Source organism: Ptychodera flava, chromosome 12, assembly GCF_041260155.1.
Source record: "Ptychodera flava strain L36383 chromosome 12, AS_Pfla_20210202, whole genome shotgun sequence".
Taxonomy (NCBI): domain Eukaryota; kingdom Metazoa; phylum Hemichordata; class Enteropneusta; family Ptychoderidae; genus Ptychodera; species Ptychodera flava.
Genome location: NC_091939.1, coordinates 1,240,446 through 1,255,998, shown reverse-complemented (window position 1 = coordinate 1,255,998; position 15,553 = coordinate 1,240,446). Strand labels below are relative to the sequence as shown.

General features: G+C 36.7%; 1 protein-coding gene across 1 annotated transcript; it reads right to left on the bottom strand.

The window, feature by feature from the left end:
- Positions 1-201: 201 nt before the first annotated feature.
- Positions 202-14,379, bottom strand: LOC139144657 (endoglucanase E-4-like). Its single transcript, XM_070715373.1, has 10 exons — positions 14,092-14,379; positions 13,612-13,788; positions 11,628-11,812; positions 10,987-11,155; positions 10,085-10,181; positions 9,337-9,496; positions 2,318-2,462; positions 1,714-1,879; positions 1,035-1,219; positions 202-456 (listed from the first exon to the last, which is right to left on the bottom strand). The coding sequence occupies exons 1-10, from the start codon at positions 14,309-14,311 to the stop codon at positions 422-424; spliced, it is 1,539 nt and encodes a 512-aa protein (XP_070571474.1). The 5' UTR covers positions 14,312-14,379; the 3' UTR covers positions 202-421.
- Positions 14,380-15,553: the final 1,174 nt, after the last annotated feature.

The window sequence follows — 15,553 nt, the reverse complement described above, 5'->3', positions numbered from 1 at the left end:
AACGAAAGTTAATCTGTCAAATACATGAAAACCCCTCATTCAATGCAGAGCATGTCTCCCGTATCATTCCGTATGATTCATTCTTAGCATGAACAAGATGTTCATAAATGACAAGAAGAGCCAACGGAAACTAGTGAAATGACATCAGCTGTCTTAAAGAGAGTCTTCTTTGTGAAATAAAGTCTGCAATTTCAAATAATGTTTTGCATGTTTTAACTTTATTATCATTCGCTAAAGTTCGAGTAACCAGCAATTCTCGTGCAAATACAGAGTTTAACACGTTCTTGAATTGTAGAATGTAGTTTATCGACATTTGTTGCATCATTCTTGTACCACTGAACATGGACTGCCGCAAAATGTACTATGTGTCATTCTTCTATTTCGATTCGGTTCATCATTCGGGTTCCACTTTCTACCTAGTTTACTTGCGTCCTGGCAATTCAAAGTGAATCAAAGCTGAAAGCAACAAAAATCAAAAGTTCGTTAAAACTGAGGGCAATAGCGCAACATTTGATGCAATTGAATGAAATATTAGATAAATGCTCAGCTGTCTTCAATTTCACTACTTTCCCGGGCTGATATGTGCTGGAACAATTAACTTCTTTTCAAAACAGAATTAGGTCATCTCTTCACTAAATGATTCCAGTGTCATCACAGGCGCAGGAACTATCAAATCGGCACATAGAGAAACGTACTCATTTGTGATATTGATTAAGACGCCCATCGCCTAATTTCTATAAATTTCGTGGAGTCAAATATCTGGTATGTTACTCCCTATGAATTATTAAAACTATTCACAGGACGAATACATTGGATCGTAAATGATTTTGGCGTCATGGAAGCATTTAAGGTTCAACGGAGGCAATACAGATCATACTGCAAACTAACATCATAATGAATGATGCCAGGTCAGAGAACGTTCATTAATAAACGATTTTCAAATCGCCAAATTTTTTGTTTGGTCGATTTCTTGTGAAACAATTATCTGGTTTCCTGCAGCTTTAGTTTGTTGAACGTCTGTAGACGTTGCCTACCTGCAATGCATGACTGGAAGGCAGCATTGTAGTCGCATGCTACTTCGTTAGATATATAATCTTGTCTGTTGTCGGTGTAACTATCGTCGCTACTGGGACCTCCGACGAGAGCTCCGATGAGGACATTTGGGTTGGGGTTTGGAGATTTCAAAGCTGGACTTCCAGTCAATGTTTCATTGCACGAGCTGTATACAGAAAAAAAATTCAGTTGATTATGAAGTTGACTAAACATCATCAACGAAGTATCTTTGTGTCGTGTACTATGTTCCTTCTTTGAGTGTTCGTAATGCAATCTCTGCTTTTATTTAAAATATTTTGTAGTATTTTAGTATTGCAACGTAAAAGATGAATTACCTATTCATATAAATTTACGAGTTTTTCCTTTGTCCCGTGTACGAATTGCACTTTCTTAAACTCATTCGATGTTCTTGTCGACAATTACAAGATAACACAAATTTCGTTGAATTGGACGTTATGGATCCGTCATCTAAAGAAGTCATAATAACTATATTTTCCGCATTTCAACTGGCGTATGAAATTCGATGGCACTTTGAAACCTTCCTTCGCCATATCTGATATTCTAAAAGTGTTTATGTTAGTTGTAATTTAACTTCCGTTGAAGCGGTTTTTGATGAACTTTACGATTCTTGCCTAGTCATGATATCTAAAGGACCGTCACCTTGCTCTGTGATGAGGTCGTACCGGAGGATTGTTTCCAAAACCTACGACGTAACTCCTGCCAGTGTCACCAAGCATGTAATGGATCTGACTTTTGGCCCAGTCAATGTAACTTTCTGTGTTGATACCATATTCAGCAGCGATGAGAGCAATCATGGCAGTTCCAGCTGACAGATTAAATGAATAACACGTGATGTCATGAATGACGGGGATTTGTTGATTAGAATGACGAAAACTGTTTGCCAACGTGATTCTTTTCTTACACTGAGGAGTTGGCAAACATAATTTGCTGCAAACATAATTATCCGAAGGACAAATTTTCTGGTGTCTGTTGCAAAAGATCATCAAAATGGTTTCTAGTTGTACTTATAGAAAGGCCTAGCTAATTAATAGCTTGGCCACTTGTCATGTTTACATGACAAAAGCAATCATAATAAGGCTTTGTACAAAAGCTTATAAATTGATTTGAAAAGATGGTAACTTTCTGGCTTTCAAAGACATCAGTAGCTCTGGCAGACCTCTTTCAAACTGTCAGGTTACATTGATATCATTTTCTACAGTTTGTGTGATCGATTGAGACTGTATAGATTTGAGATTCATCTTACCAGCGTAACGTAGTGGTCCCCATGTATTGCGATAGACCAGACCGAGCGGGGTGTACGGGAGTCTCTGACCTGGCATCCACCTAGTCACAAATTTGGTCACCTTGTTTTTGTAGGCGTTAGTACCAGTCAGCTTGTACAGAAGCAACTGAAACATTATTATCATTATTATTATTATTATTATTATTATTATTATTTTTTATTATTATTATTTTTATTATTATTATTACAAGTTAAGGGGCTATAAGTATTATATAGAAATCTAATAACAGTTCATTGAAGCTCTTGAAATTCTAAAAAGAGGTGTTGTTTATTTTAATTTTGTCAATAGGGGTGACTTCTAATTGTCGTACATGCAGCGCAGAATTATGCATCATACTGTACGGAGAGAGGGGGGGATACATTAAGCCAAACGGTAATGCTTGTCGGAAAAGTTACACTAAGCAGTTTAAGCGATACCAGCAGGTATTGACGCGACGCGAATCGCGACGCGATCCCAGGGTCTGGACGTTCTTGCAAGCGACCGGTCGGATTTCAGCCTGATCTGGATACTTAATGGATCTCCACACATCCGTTAATCAAAAAAAAAAATTACAAGTACCATAGCCAAATAAAATTAAAAATGAAAAATAAAAACATACCGCGTATTAATAGGTCTACAAGCTAGTATATATTCTCTCCGCCCAGTTAGATAGATGTTTCTTTTGACGTCACTACCCTTATGAATATTCATATACTTGCAAAAACCGAAGGTCGCTGTGTCTGGCAGCTCACATGCACAGCGTAGCCTGACAGGCCCATTGTTGCGTGGGCGCGCGCGCGAGCACAAAACAAGGCACAGCGCTATAGCGACTGTGGAGAGTCTATGCTAGACTCTCCACAGTCGCTGTGCCTTGTTTTGTGCGCGCCCACGTTGGGCCTGCATTCGAAGGCTACGCTGTGCAGCTGTGAGCACGCGCTGCCAGACACAGCGACTGTCAGTTTTTGCAAGTATATGAATATTCATAAGGGTAGTGTCGTCAAAAGAAACACCTATCTAACTGGGCGGAGAAAATTTTTACTAGTAGTTGGTAGACTTATATACGCAGTATGTATTTATTTTTCATTTTTAATTTTATTTGGCTATGGTACTTGTCATTTTTTTGTTTTGATTAACGGGTTGTGGAGTTCTATAAAGTACCCGGATCAGGCAGAAATCCGACCGGTCGCTTGCAAGAACGTCCAGACCCTGGGATTCGCGTCGCGTCTCTGAAGGGCGCGCGTGTTCCAACAGGGAAGAACGCAAATCGCAGGGTCTCTGCCAGACTAAGTCTATGCCAGTGCAGCTGACAATATGAGCATGCGCAATTGAGTGTACGTATATGCGCGTGAACGTGCAGTCTGGAACTTCCTCGTCTCGTGCGAGTCGTTGAGCTTAAAATGTTGTGCAAGTTGACAGAAACTGGAATTACTGCATAAAATACTTTTCAGGACAACACATATGAGTCTCTAAGGTAACAAGTAGGACGTTTAGGAAATCCTTTCAGAAAGTTCATGCCGCCTGTAGCCATTTTGTGGAGTATAAGCTTATACCGTACCTGGAGCGTTTACAGTATTTCTACTGTACATATTGCCGGATAATATGCGATGGAATTTTGTGTTTCACGTCGTTCAATCATTCAGATGGAAACGCCGCCCTTCTCCAAACTTTAAAAAAAACAGGGTGATAGACTTTTGAATGCTAACTCTTGTATAAAATTGACGTAATTTAATGAGAAGACATTTGTATTCGAGCACGGCTACAGTTAGTCTGGCAGAGACCCTGCGATTCGCGTTCTTCCCTGTTGGAACACGCGCGCGCCCTTCAGAGACGCGACGCGAATCCCAGTACGTTCTTGCAAGCGACCGGTCGGATTTCTGCCTGATCCGGGTACTTTATAGAACTCCACACATCCGTTAATCAAAGAAAAATAACAAGTACCATAGCCAAATAAAATTAAAAATGAAAAATAAAAACATACTGCGTATATAAGTCTACCAGCTACTAGTAAAAATTTTCTCCGCCCAGTTAGGGACCGTCTCAGATTGTCGCAGAAGTTCAAGAAACGAAATTTCTTCGTTTAGATCAAAACCCCCTCCCCCTCCCCCTAAACGAAACTTCAAAAGTGCGAAAATGTTCATGCCTGCCTGAGAGTACAATGTTGCATTTTGCTATAGCTACTAAAGACGTATTCCCCTTGCCGCATTACAATTAAAGTAATCGATCAGATTTGAGTACTAACAGGGCATTTTACCGCATAATTTTACTTTCCCTTTTTGCATCTCTTGTACTGTTCTTTGTCTTTGTGAACACGCAATTTGTACTTGGTAGGGGCGGTAAATAAGCGAGAAACTTTGACAAGGGGGGGAGGCATGTTCAATCATATTAAAACGACTATGACAAGGTGCATAACAAGTGAGAATAAAGACATCTAGTGGTTAGAGCAGACGCTTATAAATAGCACATTTAAAAAAATGATACTTTTTGTCTTTGTATAATTTGCTGAATGAAATGTTTTAGAGGATACAACGTTCCTATTCGGTAAATTGTGTTTGGGGCACAAACGAGATGGAAACAGTTACAAATTTGTTGGCACGAGTGTGCAGTTTTTCTTTAATTTAAAATAAACACACAAAAACTTGTGATCACAAAATAAAAGTGCGAAAGTGAAGTTCACTAATTGAATGGAGGTCAAACCCCCTCCCCCCTAAACGAATAAATTTCGCTTTTTGAACTTCTGCGACAATCTGAGACGGTCCCTTAGATAGTTGTTTCTTTTGACGACACTACCCTTATGAATATTCATATACTTGCAAGAACTGACAGTCGCTGTGTCTGGCAGCGCGTGCTCACAGCTAGCACAGCGTAGCCTTCGAATGCAGGCCCATCGTGGGCGCGCACAAAACAAGGCACAGCGACTGTGGAGAGTCTAGGCTACAGTTTTTGATTCGAGAACTCTCATCATGGACCGTGGTTATATTCAACAATCGAGAGGCTAGGGTGAGTCGAACTTTTTCCTATGTCCATGTAGCAGTTGTGCAAAAATAAGCGAATCCACAGGCCTTTTGCGAATCAATAAATGCGTTTTTCACCAAGCTGAAAGGTGGAAAGATTAATTATTTTTGCCGCATGTCAATAGTTTGATATGACTATCGCCTTTTACAATAATACTGGCTATTCCATTGTGCTATAGGCCCCAGGTTGACACACATGTGTAGAGATTTTTATGGAAACTATCCCGTAGCTATTTACATTTCTTTATCGCTTTTTGCCGTTTTGCAGTTTCCTGGTTTTTGTTAGCCGATTAGCCGGCACACGCCAAAACGACTAGTCTTTGTGGTTTTCTATAAGTGAGTTCGCACACGCCAAAACGATTAATCTATTGCGCTAGTATTTCTGGGCACGTTTAGTCTCACTGTTTACCTCCGGTTGGTTAGCAACCGCAGTTTAATTGACAGCCGATTCTTTATATTAGGGTAAATTGTAGCAATACGTGTTTCCTACGACGTTCGCACAAGCGAGAAATAGTTCAAAATTCATTGAGAGTTGGTGTTAGTTTAATTTTCTTTACAAACAGGGCAGTATTAAACACGAAACATTTAACTTGTAATATTTCCCCCTTGTCTTGGCCTGCTGGGTTTTAAAAAAGTGTTTAACGGTATACAGGCACTACGTTCAAATTTAGCCGTTGCTACCATGGAAAGGGGAGATCTAGCTAATCATAGAGTATATGGGGTCACGCCAGGTCACACAAAAAATAATGCACCACTACATGGTCATAATTTTACTTTAGTTGAACAATCAGAAATAATTTGTCTTCATTATTCTTCCTGGAATGAGGCAAAGAAATCATAATAAATGATTTTAAAATGAATATTAATACGTCGTTAATTATGAATCCATAAAATAAATATGTACGAGTGAATCATGTTTTAAATTTAAAAAAATGGGCGCTACTATTACTGCTTGTGATTAATAATGGTACATTGGGTGCTAAGGGAAATAGGGTTCGTAAAATTAATTTGAGATACTAGTAGAATTAATTTTAGCACGTAAAATTAATTTGAAGGCATAAACTTAATTCAATGAATGCATAATAAGTTAGTACTATACTATATAACACTTATTTGGGTTGACTGCATGAAACAAAATTAAAAATGCTTGAAAAATTATTTCTGGTCTATATAAAATTAATTCTCACACACTAAAATTAACGAAGAGCATAATTTTGTCCAGAATGGCCCCAGTATACATTATCTTTATTATTCTTCCTAGCTGAAGGCAAAGAAATTACAATTATTATTATGATAGAACAAATGTTAAAAGTTGTTACTTAGAAATCAATGAAATAAATAAACAAATGTTAAAAGTTGTTACTTAGATATCAATGAAATAAATAAAAAACAGTGAATTATGGTTTAAATTAAAAAAATGTTACCATGGCAACATAAAACAAAAATGTACATGGAGTTCATGCTTTGATAAATACACTTAGGAGAGCATTTGCATAGTAACTGGGATAACATTTAATGGAATTTGGGAAAAAATGAAATTTTAAAACATAAATAGGTTACTATGGAAACAGGGCAGTAAAATTGGATATCATATTACATCTTTCTTACCCAAAATAACCGTTTGTTATAATATTTCTTTTGATTACTGGATTTTTACACTGGATATTTAGTCTTTCTAACCCAAAATATCCCTTTGATATAACACTTTCTGTTGATTACTGGATTTTAGGTGGAACCTTTGAAAAACTGGTAATTTTTACTCCTGAATGGTTGCCATAGAAACATCTCACCTTTAAATCGTGTGATTTTTTTGGTGTGCTAATAAGAAAAACCCTTATGATCATTTTTTTACATCAATCAATAGTAATTTAATATGAATTAGGGAAAAAGTCACATTTTCAATCCCAAAATTGTTACCATGGCAACTTGAAACATTAAAATTAGTCTGGTTTTTGTGTTCTCTTACCCGAACTCCCCAAGTAAATAATTTGCATATCAATCTAAGTAATTTTTCATGAGATATTAGAAAAACTGAAATTTTCAATCCCTAAAATGGTTACCATGGAAACATGGGGCAGTAAAATCGATATCATATTTGGTCTTTTCGACCCAAAATACCCCTATGGTGAAATTTTCAGGGAAATTGAACCTATTATTATTCGCGTTATTATTTCTATATAATACTTATATTAATTATTATTATTATATGGCTCACCCCTTGGTGTCGTACCAGGGTTTAAGATATAGAAATATTATTTGTATGATTCATGATTAGTAATAATAAAGGCTAACACAGAATTAATTGTTACTTGTTATATACGTTTATACGACATCTATGCCCAGTTTACCCTCCGATGAAAACAGTTCTCGTACATGATGTCAGACCCGGCCCTGCAGGTATAAATTTTTTGTAATGTGTAAAAATTTTAGACAAAAGTGGCAATTTTTACCATGATAACTACCTATTGTGTTGAACAAGGGACATATAGTGCAGTCATTATCATTGTAATACTAGTAGTAACTGCACAGCCCAACGTCCACTTGAAAGCTAAAAAACTAGCGTTCCATCTAAAAATGGCAATTTTTGCATCTTGTCATTGACACAGAGGGTGCTTTCTAAAATTCAATCCCAGTATTCTTTGCGTATGTCCTCGTTCATATGCTCGACAGTTTTTATCTCTCTCTTTCTATTTTTTAGGCGTGATAGTAACGATATTTTGTATCGCTGACAAGGTGGATAACAAAACTTACTGGCTAATAAAAGAGATATATTTTATAAATGGCATGTTATAAAATGATACCTTGCACGTTTCGCATTTGTTTGTGTACGAGCACTCAAAAAACATGGCGATCCCAATGAATTATAAAGTCGGTACACTTCAGGTTACTCACATAGTATATTATGAACTGCGCATGCGTAGTCAGTAAGCCGCTGGCGCAACTATTACTATTATTATTAGGTAGTAGTAGTAGTAGTAGTAGTAGTAGTAGTAGTAGTAGTAGTAGTAGTAGTAGTAGTAGTAGTACAATTTTTACTGTTCTCGTTTTTGTTATTTCTGTATTTTTTTATAATCATCGCCGTCATCATTGTTTTGGTTGTTACTACTGTCGCACCTGCTCCTGGTGTTACTGCACTTCAATGAGTTAACAGTTGGGAGACCTAATCAGTGTCATATTGCAGAAAGTCAAACAGGTAAGCAGACGGACAGACGGAAGGACAAGCAGAGACGCAGATAGGCAAAGAGACGTAAATTCGAACGGGTACACAAAGAAGCAACTGACGGGGGTATATTAAGGGGATGGTATATATGCAAAAAATCCACACCAAAAAAAACAAATAAACAAATGATGCAGAGCAACAGGTGATTGATGCTACGTTGGAATGTGCAATGTTGACAAATCATGTTGATACTTCACAGTTATACAAGATACTTCACAGTTATAAGATTGTTTAAACATTCACGTTTCTAAATTACATGCTATGCAGTATAATTTACCACTTATGTATCTTTCATTGTTTAACGCTACATGTATGGTGAAAGTGATAGATCGATAAAAAGATAGATAGATAGATAGATAGATAGATAGATAGATAGATAGATAGATAGATTGGAAGATAGATAGACTGATTGATTGATTGATTGATTGATTGATTGATTGATTGATTGATTGATTGATTGATTGATTGATTGATTGAAGATAGACAGGAGGACATGAAAAGATAGACAGGCACACAGAAGCACAATAAGATACAGATAGACAAAGAGGTAGGTAGATGGGTATACAATTACATAGACTATGTAGGAATATATAGGAAAAGTACTAATTTCGACACAGTTTCCATTACTTCGCTTAACTCTAATTTCAGTTGGCCACTATTTACAAATGGTACATTACGCAGCGCATTCCAATATAAATCGTGAAAACAAGTTATGATATTAGTCAAAAACAGATCCCTGTGTTATTACATGACCGTAAGTCAAGCTTACCTGGTTACCTGCATTCTTATTTCCCCACGCGAAAGCCCAGCCCATTGATTTGCTATGGCCAACGTACAGAGTTTCAGCTGTTGTCAGGTATGACGCGTTATTAGTTGCTCTGTAAAGCCAGGCAGCGGCCCAACACAACTCATCACCATACTTAGTTGAGCTGTAATATACAAGAATGACTGCACCATTGGAACAGCATGCAATACTATATTTTCGAAAGTATTTAATCGCTTACCAAGGGGTAGGCAGATTAATCCTTAAACTGCAATATACTAGGATTGCTGTAACGTGTGAACAAATGAAGCACGTCACACTAAATCATGATAAGCTTTTATAATAGATTCAAACAATAGCTCTGTACTACTATCAATCGCGAGCCCGTAATAAGCTATCTTCAGTGACATTAGTGTGGACATTTCCGCGTCTCAAAACATGTATAATAATTTACTCATAACATCAAGATGTATAGAATTATAACTTGTATACAAACATCAAAGTCTTCACTGTAACCTTCGTTGAGTCCATGGAACTATTTTTGCGTTCTTTAATCGTGTCAGAATAAACACGAACACTTACAAATCGTTATCATGGAAATGATGCATCAAATGAAGATCTGTGTGATCCTGCTTAGAACGAGTACCACTCGTATTGCTCGAGTTCGATGACCATCGTGTTAACAGGTATAAAAAAGAGTACAACTCGTGATTCGATCACTACTACTTTGATTTACATATATATTCCTACTTACGCGTAGTATCCATCCGCGTCATAGTTTCCTTGATAGTTGTAGGCGAAATCAAATAGTTCCTTAGCGGCTTCCAAAAGGGTTGTGGAATAGTCTCCGTCTAAAATAGAAAATTGAAATATCGAAATATCTAATTCTCATCAGTGTGTATCTGGTCAAGATGAAGACCTATTTCTTTTCTATAAACAGTTTTTATTCTGAGAGTTACATGCTGGAAATGACCGCCTTAACGTTGATCTGACTTGTAGATCACTCAAAATATATCGATATTGCAACAGCACACTCCACGACATGACGGTAATTCCTTTGCGCTTAAGTGGGGTTGTAAGTCGTGTAATGAAAAACACAAATTCATTCTTTTTGATTGACTAAAGAATTTTTATGACAAGTCATTTCTTTGTAATGTTTTTTAGAGTGAGTGTTTGGAAAACCTTTACGGGAACACTACAAAGAGAATGATATTATTTGATATCATACTAGGATAGTAACAGAAAATTTTCCATCTGTACCTCCCTGAAGAAAATTTTAAGCCGTACACTTACATGCGCAAGAATATAGATAGTTATTCACTCTGAAATGTTATGGATTTATGAAACAAATGACCCACAATTTATCGATATTCATATTTAAACAAACTGCATTACTTTCTTTATGCCATGGAGAAAAATTAATATTCAGATTTGCTCATAAAAATCCCACGCTCTCTACATGCTACAAAATGGGTTTTTTATAAGAAGAAGACAATAAATAAATAAATAAATAAATCGTCCAGAAATATGTCACCATTGCGCTTTCTACCCAGTCATTATATGGTACTATTGAATCATAAAAAATAACATTTCAAAGACCAATGGTGAAATGTTTGGTCAATACTCCGATCTAAGTTTATAAGAAAGGTATCTTACACTCTGTAACTCCGTTAAATGCGATGGAGGTGGCGGCCAAGGCAGCAGCTGTTTCACCGACAACGTCAGAACCATTCATAGAAATACCATCGACCAGATATACAGGACGTGACATTGTCATGTCTTCTGGTCTTCCCCAGTACAGATGGTCAATGCCCCCTGATCCAACCTAGATGCAATGGGAAGGGATATTGTAAGGAAAGATTGTAAGACAATCGTCTGAATATACGCATGATGTAGATGCTTACATAAATACATACATACATACATACATACATACATACATACATACATACATACATACATACATACATACATACATACATACATACATACATACATACATACATACATACTACATACATACATACATACATACATACATACATACATACATACATACATACATACATACATACATACATACATACACACACACACACACATACATACATACATACATACATACATACATACATACATACATACATACATACATACATACATACATACATACATGCGAGCATTCATTTATACATATGTATAAAGACAGAAGAAGGGGCGAACAGATAGACAGATGAATTCTAAACATATGTACATCGTCCGATTTTAAAAATTCATCATCTAGAAGAAACACATACCTGTGAATAGAACCCTGTCGGTGAGACATGGGCCTTCAGAAAATAATCAGTTGCCCATTTAATGGTTTCATACATGTAGCTCAATTGTCCAGCAGCTTCATATGCATCTTTGAATTCTATCAGACCCCATGCAAGGGCCGTTGTAGTGAAGGCCATTGGAAATCCAAACTTCACGTGATCACCAGCTGTCCAATGAAAATGAAAGGCCAAGAATTACTGAGAGTGAAGATTTGAAGTAAAATACTACAAAGTAACTTTATGCAGTTTACTAGACTTATCTTGGTATCTATTAAGGGAGCCTTCAGTAATTACAGGGGGTAGGTCGGGGGCATTATGTGAGCACCGTGATTGTAAAACGTGACCCTCACCCTGTCCTCGTGTCTAAAATGTGACCCTTTCCCTCGTTCGACATTCTAAGACTTGACCCTTCCCCCTCCCAATCACTGCAGTATTTAAAAGCTAATTTAAATAACAATTGGTTTAATTGTTAATTAAGTCAGAAATTTCAGGGGTGAGGGCTGGCGTTTTCTGAGGGAGAGTTGCAATTTGTCTCACAAGCATATGTGAAGGGTCATGCATTTGCTGGATCGGCACCATATTTTGTGCAACTATATGGCGGCAAAATGAGGCTGATATAGTCCTTCACCTAAAAATATCAAATCATAATACATGGGAGTCTATCAGGCAAATTATTGATAATTTTCCCCACACAACAAGCTATATCTGTATATTTATATATGTCTGATAATATACGAAATGTACTTTGCTTGAAGTGGGGAGTAAAACGTACATGTACGTACAAGAAATTGGATTTTTCGATTAAATTGAAAATGTTGATTCATTATACATAATAGTCTATGAGAAATCTATCTATGATTTTTTCCAATACAAAACTAGGTAAAATTAGAGTATGGGATTTTACCGAAATGTTGATTCACTATACATGGTAGTCTATTAAAAATTATGAATGATTTTTACCAATACAAACTAGGTAAATCTGTGTATTTCTGTACTCTTGATTATTGACATTAATGTACTAAATTGGACTAGAGTGGTTACAAACGGATGTGTGTGCAAGAAATTGGATTTTAGAATTTCACCGAAAAGTTGCTTCATTATACATGGTAGTCTATTAGGAAAGCAGAATAATTTTTATCCAATACAAAACTAAATCTGTGTGTCTTTTGTACTCTTGATTATTGATGTACTCCATTGGACCAGAGTAGTTACAAACGGATGTGTGTGCAAGAAATTGGATTTTGGAATTTCACTGAAATGTTGATTCACTTTACATAGTAGTCTATGAGAGACCTATGAACAATTTTGTTCCGATATGAAACACAAAACTAACTATATCAGTACATTCATAGACATTTAATAACTGATATATACTTTGCTGCCTGTACCATATGTTTTTGTTTATTATCTTTTGTCAGTTTCAACTGTTCAAGGTCTTTAAATTGGGATACCACTGCATCTTCTTTTCTTGTGAAGCTTGTCAATAATGTGTATGTGTTTAAAAGAATGATTGTATTTTACCGGTGATTTCCTATTCAGCAAATATCACATGGCTATTTAAAAGTTTAGCCATAAAATCATCTTCTGTTAAAAGTGACCCACCTTGGTTTGTAAAAAGTGACCTTCCCCCTTGGACAGTTTTCCAAACAGTGACCCTCCCTCAATACCCCGGCCCACCCTCTGTAATTACTGAAGGCTCCCTAAGTATCATATCATAAAGCATTGCTCTCTTTACTAACTCCAAGCTCAAATCAGATTCAAAAAAGTCTGTAAAACTTATTGCCTGCTATCATTTGCGTGAATAGTATATCTGCACCTGAGAAGAAAATATTTTAGTCATCGAAAAATAACGTGTGCATTCATGTTGATCATAATATACGTAGTCTACGGCCAGTTACTCTAAGCACTAAGTTTTGGTGTACAAGGAATCTTTTGGCTATCCTATTATAAGTAGATCGTTACCTACCATCGTAGTATCCGCCTGATAAATCTTCGTCACTTTCACCGGCGTCGTCAACAGCAGAATCACCTCGGAAGAGTATGCGGTTGTCGGCAGGCAACTCTCCAGACCTTTGTGCTTCGTAAAACATTATGGACTTTTCCAGCACCTCGGTGTAGTTGTACGTTGTATTGACTTGGCGAACTGTATAGTGATACGGATATCGTACATTTCTTTAGGACTCTCTTTATCTTTTCCTCAATAATGCAATATGACGTCACTAAATTATAATATTAGTCACCGGAAGAAAGAGCATTCGGATGATATTAACTCTGTTATTTTGAAAGACGATCAGGCGTCAAACATAGGTAAGTTTAATATTGGACAGAATTGCATAAGGTGTTAATTTGCCGTTTGGACTTATACGAATGGTTTTATGTAACGGCATATCTATACTATAGTATATGAAGAAAAAAATGTCTGTACATATAAAAATGTTATACATACTGTATTTGTGGATCTCTCTAACGGTTCGTTCATCGTATTCATCGTCGTCGTCGTCGTCTACTTCCTCGCAGGGCGGTGCCGGCATCGGTGGAGGATCGTACTCACCGATGTACGTCGCTACGTCGTCATCGAGGGCTCTCTCCATCAAGGGGCTGGCAGTGACATCGGACCAGATCCCAAACACCAATACAAGAAAGACTGTAGTGAGCAATGCGTTCATCCTGATGAAAACTGTGAGTTCCTCTCACAACCAAACAATTTTAATGCTGCCTAACCGATACTGTTAACGTGGAATCTATGTCTTTATATACACTTCGGATGCCAGAGATGTGTCGATTAAACTCTGCCGCGGCGACGTATTTCATTCCGTTTCTTTGTTCTTATTACAATGTTCAAACTGGGAAGTCCATTCGTTTTCTTATTTTGAACCATTGGAGCAAAGAGCTTCCCTGTATGATCGGATTGTAACCTCCATACACAAACCTCATAAATTTAGATTACTTTATTCTTTAAACGATAAAACTTGTTGAGCATATCTCCCCCTGTATCTATAAAACCGCAGGATCTTTTTCTTCATACAGTTAGTCTGTGAATACAGTCAATAAAGCATGATCATAATTTTTAATGAAGGGGCAGCCCGTTTTTATGACCGTCTATTATGAGCAGTGGCATGGGACAGTCAAGATACTTTTTTCAAAATTTCGAGTACTCGCAATGGGTTCGTCACGATGGTTTCTCTTTGATCGGACGGTCGAGAACAGATTGTACATACTCAAGAAAAAGATTTAAAAACTGATTATTTTCTTGTTAGTGTAATCACTCTTCTCGTTCGCAAAGTAAGAGTAACAATGAAAATCATATTTGTTTAATTAAAACTAGTTGCTGGCCTAATTACTCTATATGATCAAGTGTGGAGAGTGAACGATCAGTTGTCTTTTAAACACCCAAAATTACGTCTTTTCTTGTGCACTGTGGAAAACATAATTGTAACTAATTTGGGTAACTAGTGTAGTAATGATGGTTTTATCTGTAAATGTAAGCTCATTGACTTTTCTCTTTTTGCAATATTCTTGCTTTTATCCGTAATTTGTAAAATTGCAACTTTCAACAATAGGGCACTTGACAAATTTAATGAATTTGAACAATCAAAAAATCCACTGCTCCCTAATACGTTCCAATCGTGTTCGGGATAACCGTACTTATTCTGTTCAGGGTGGTTTCCACACTGAACGCCTCAATGATTAGCATTCGATCATTGCGTAAAACATACATGGAAATTGTCAATGCCATTACACAATATCCTGGCCAGATAAGTATACTTACAGGGACATCAGCTGTAACTGTTGACTTATTTTTCACTACTCTATTTCAATGTATCAACTACAGAATTTTACTATAATCCGATCATCAACACAGCCTGTATATGTGAAATGACCATTGTTATCGTTGATAAATGTATTCT

Excerpts from the sequence above, each read along its gene's own strand:
- LOC139144657 (XM_070715373.1), bottom strand. The coding sequence starts at position 14,311 with ATGAACGCATTGCTCACTACAGTCTTTCTTGTATTGGTGTTTGGGATC. Across the intron at positions 13,789-14,091 it reads TAGAGAGATCCACAAATACA|TTCGCCAAGTCAATACAACG; the intron begins GTATGTATAACA and ends ATCACTATACAG. Across the intron at positions 10,182-10,986 it reads ATTTAACGGAGTTACAGAGT|ACGGAGACTATTCCACAACC; the intron begins GTAAGATACCTT and ends TTTCTATTTTAG.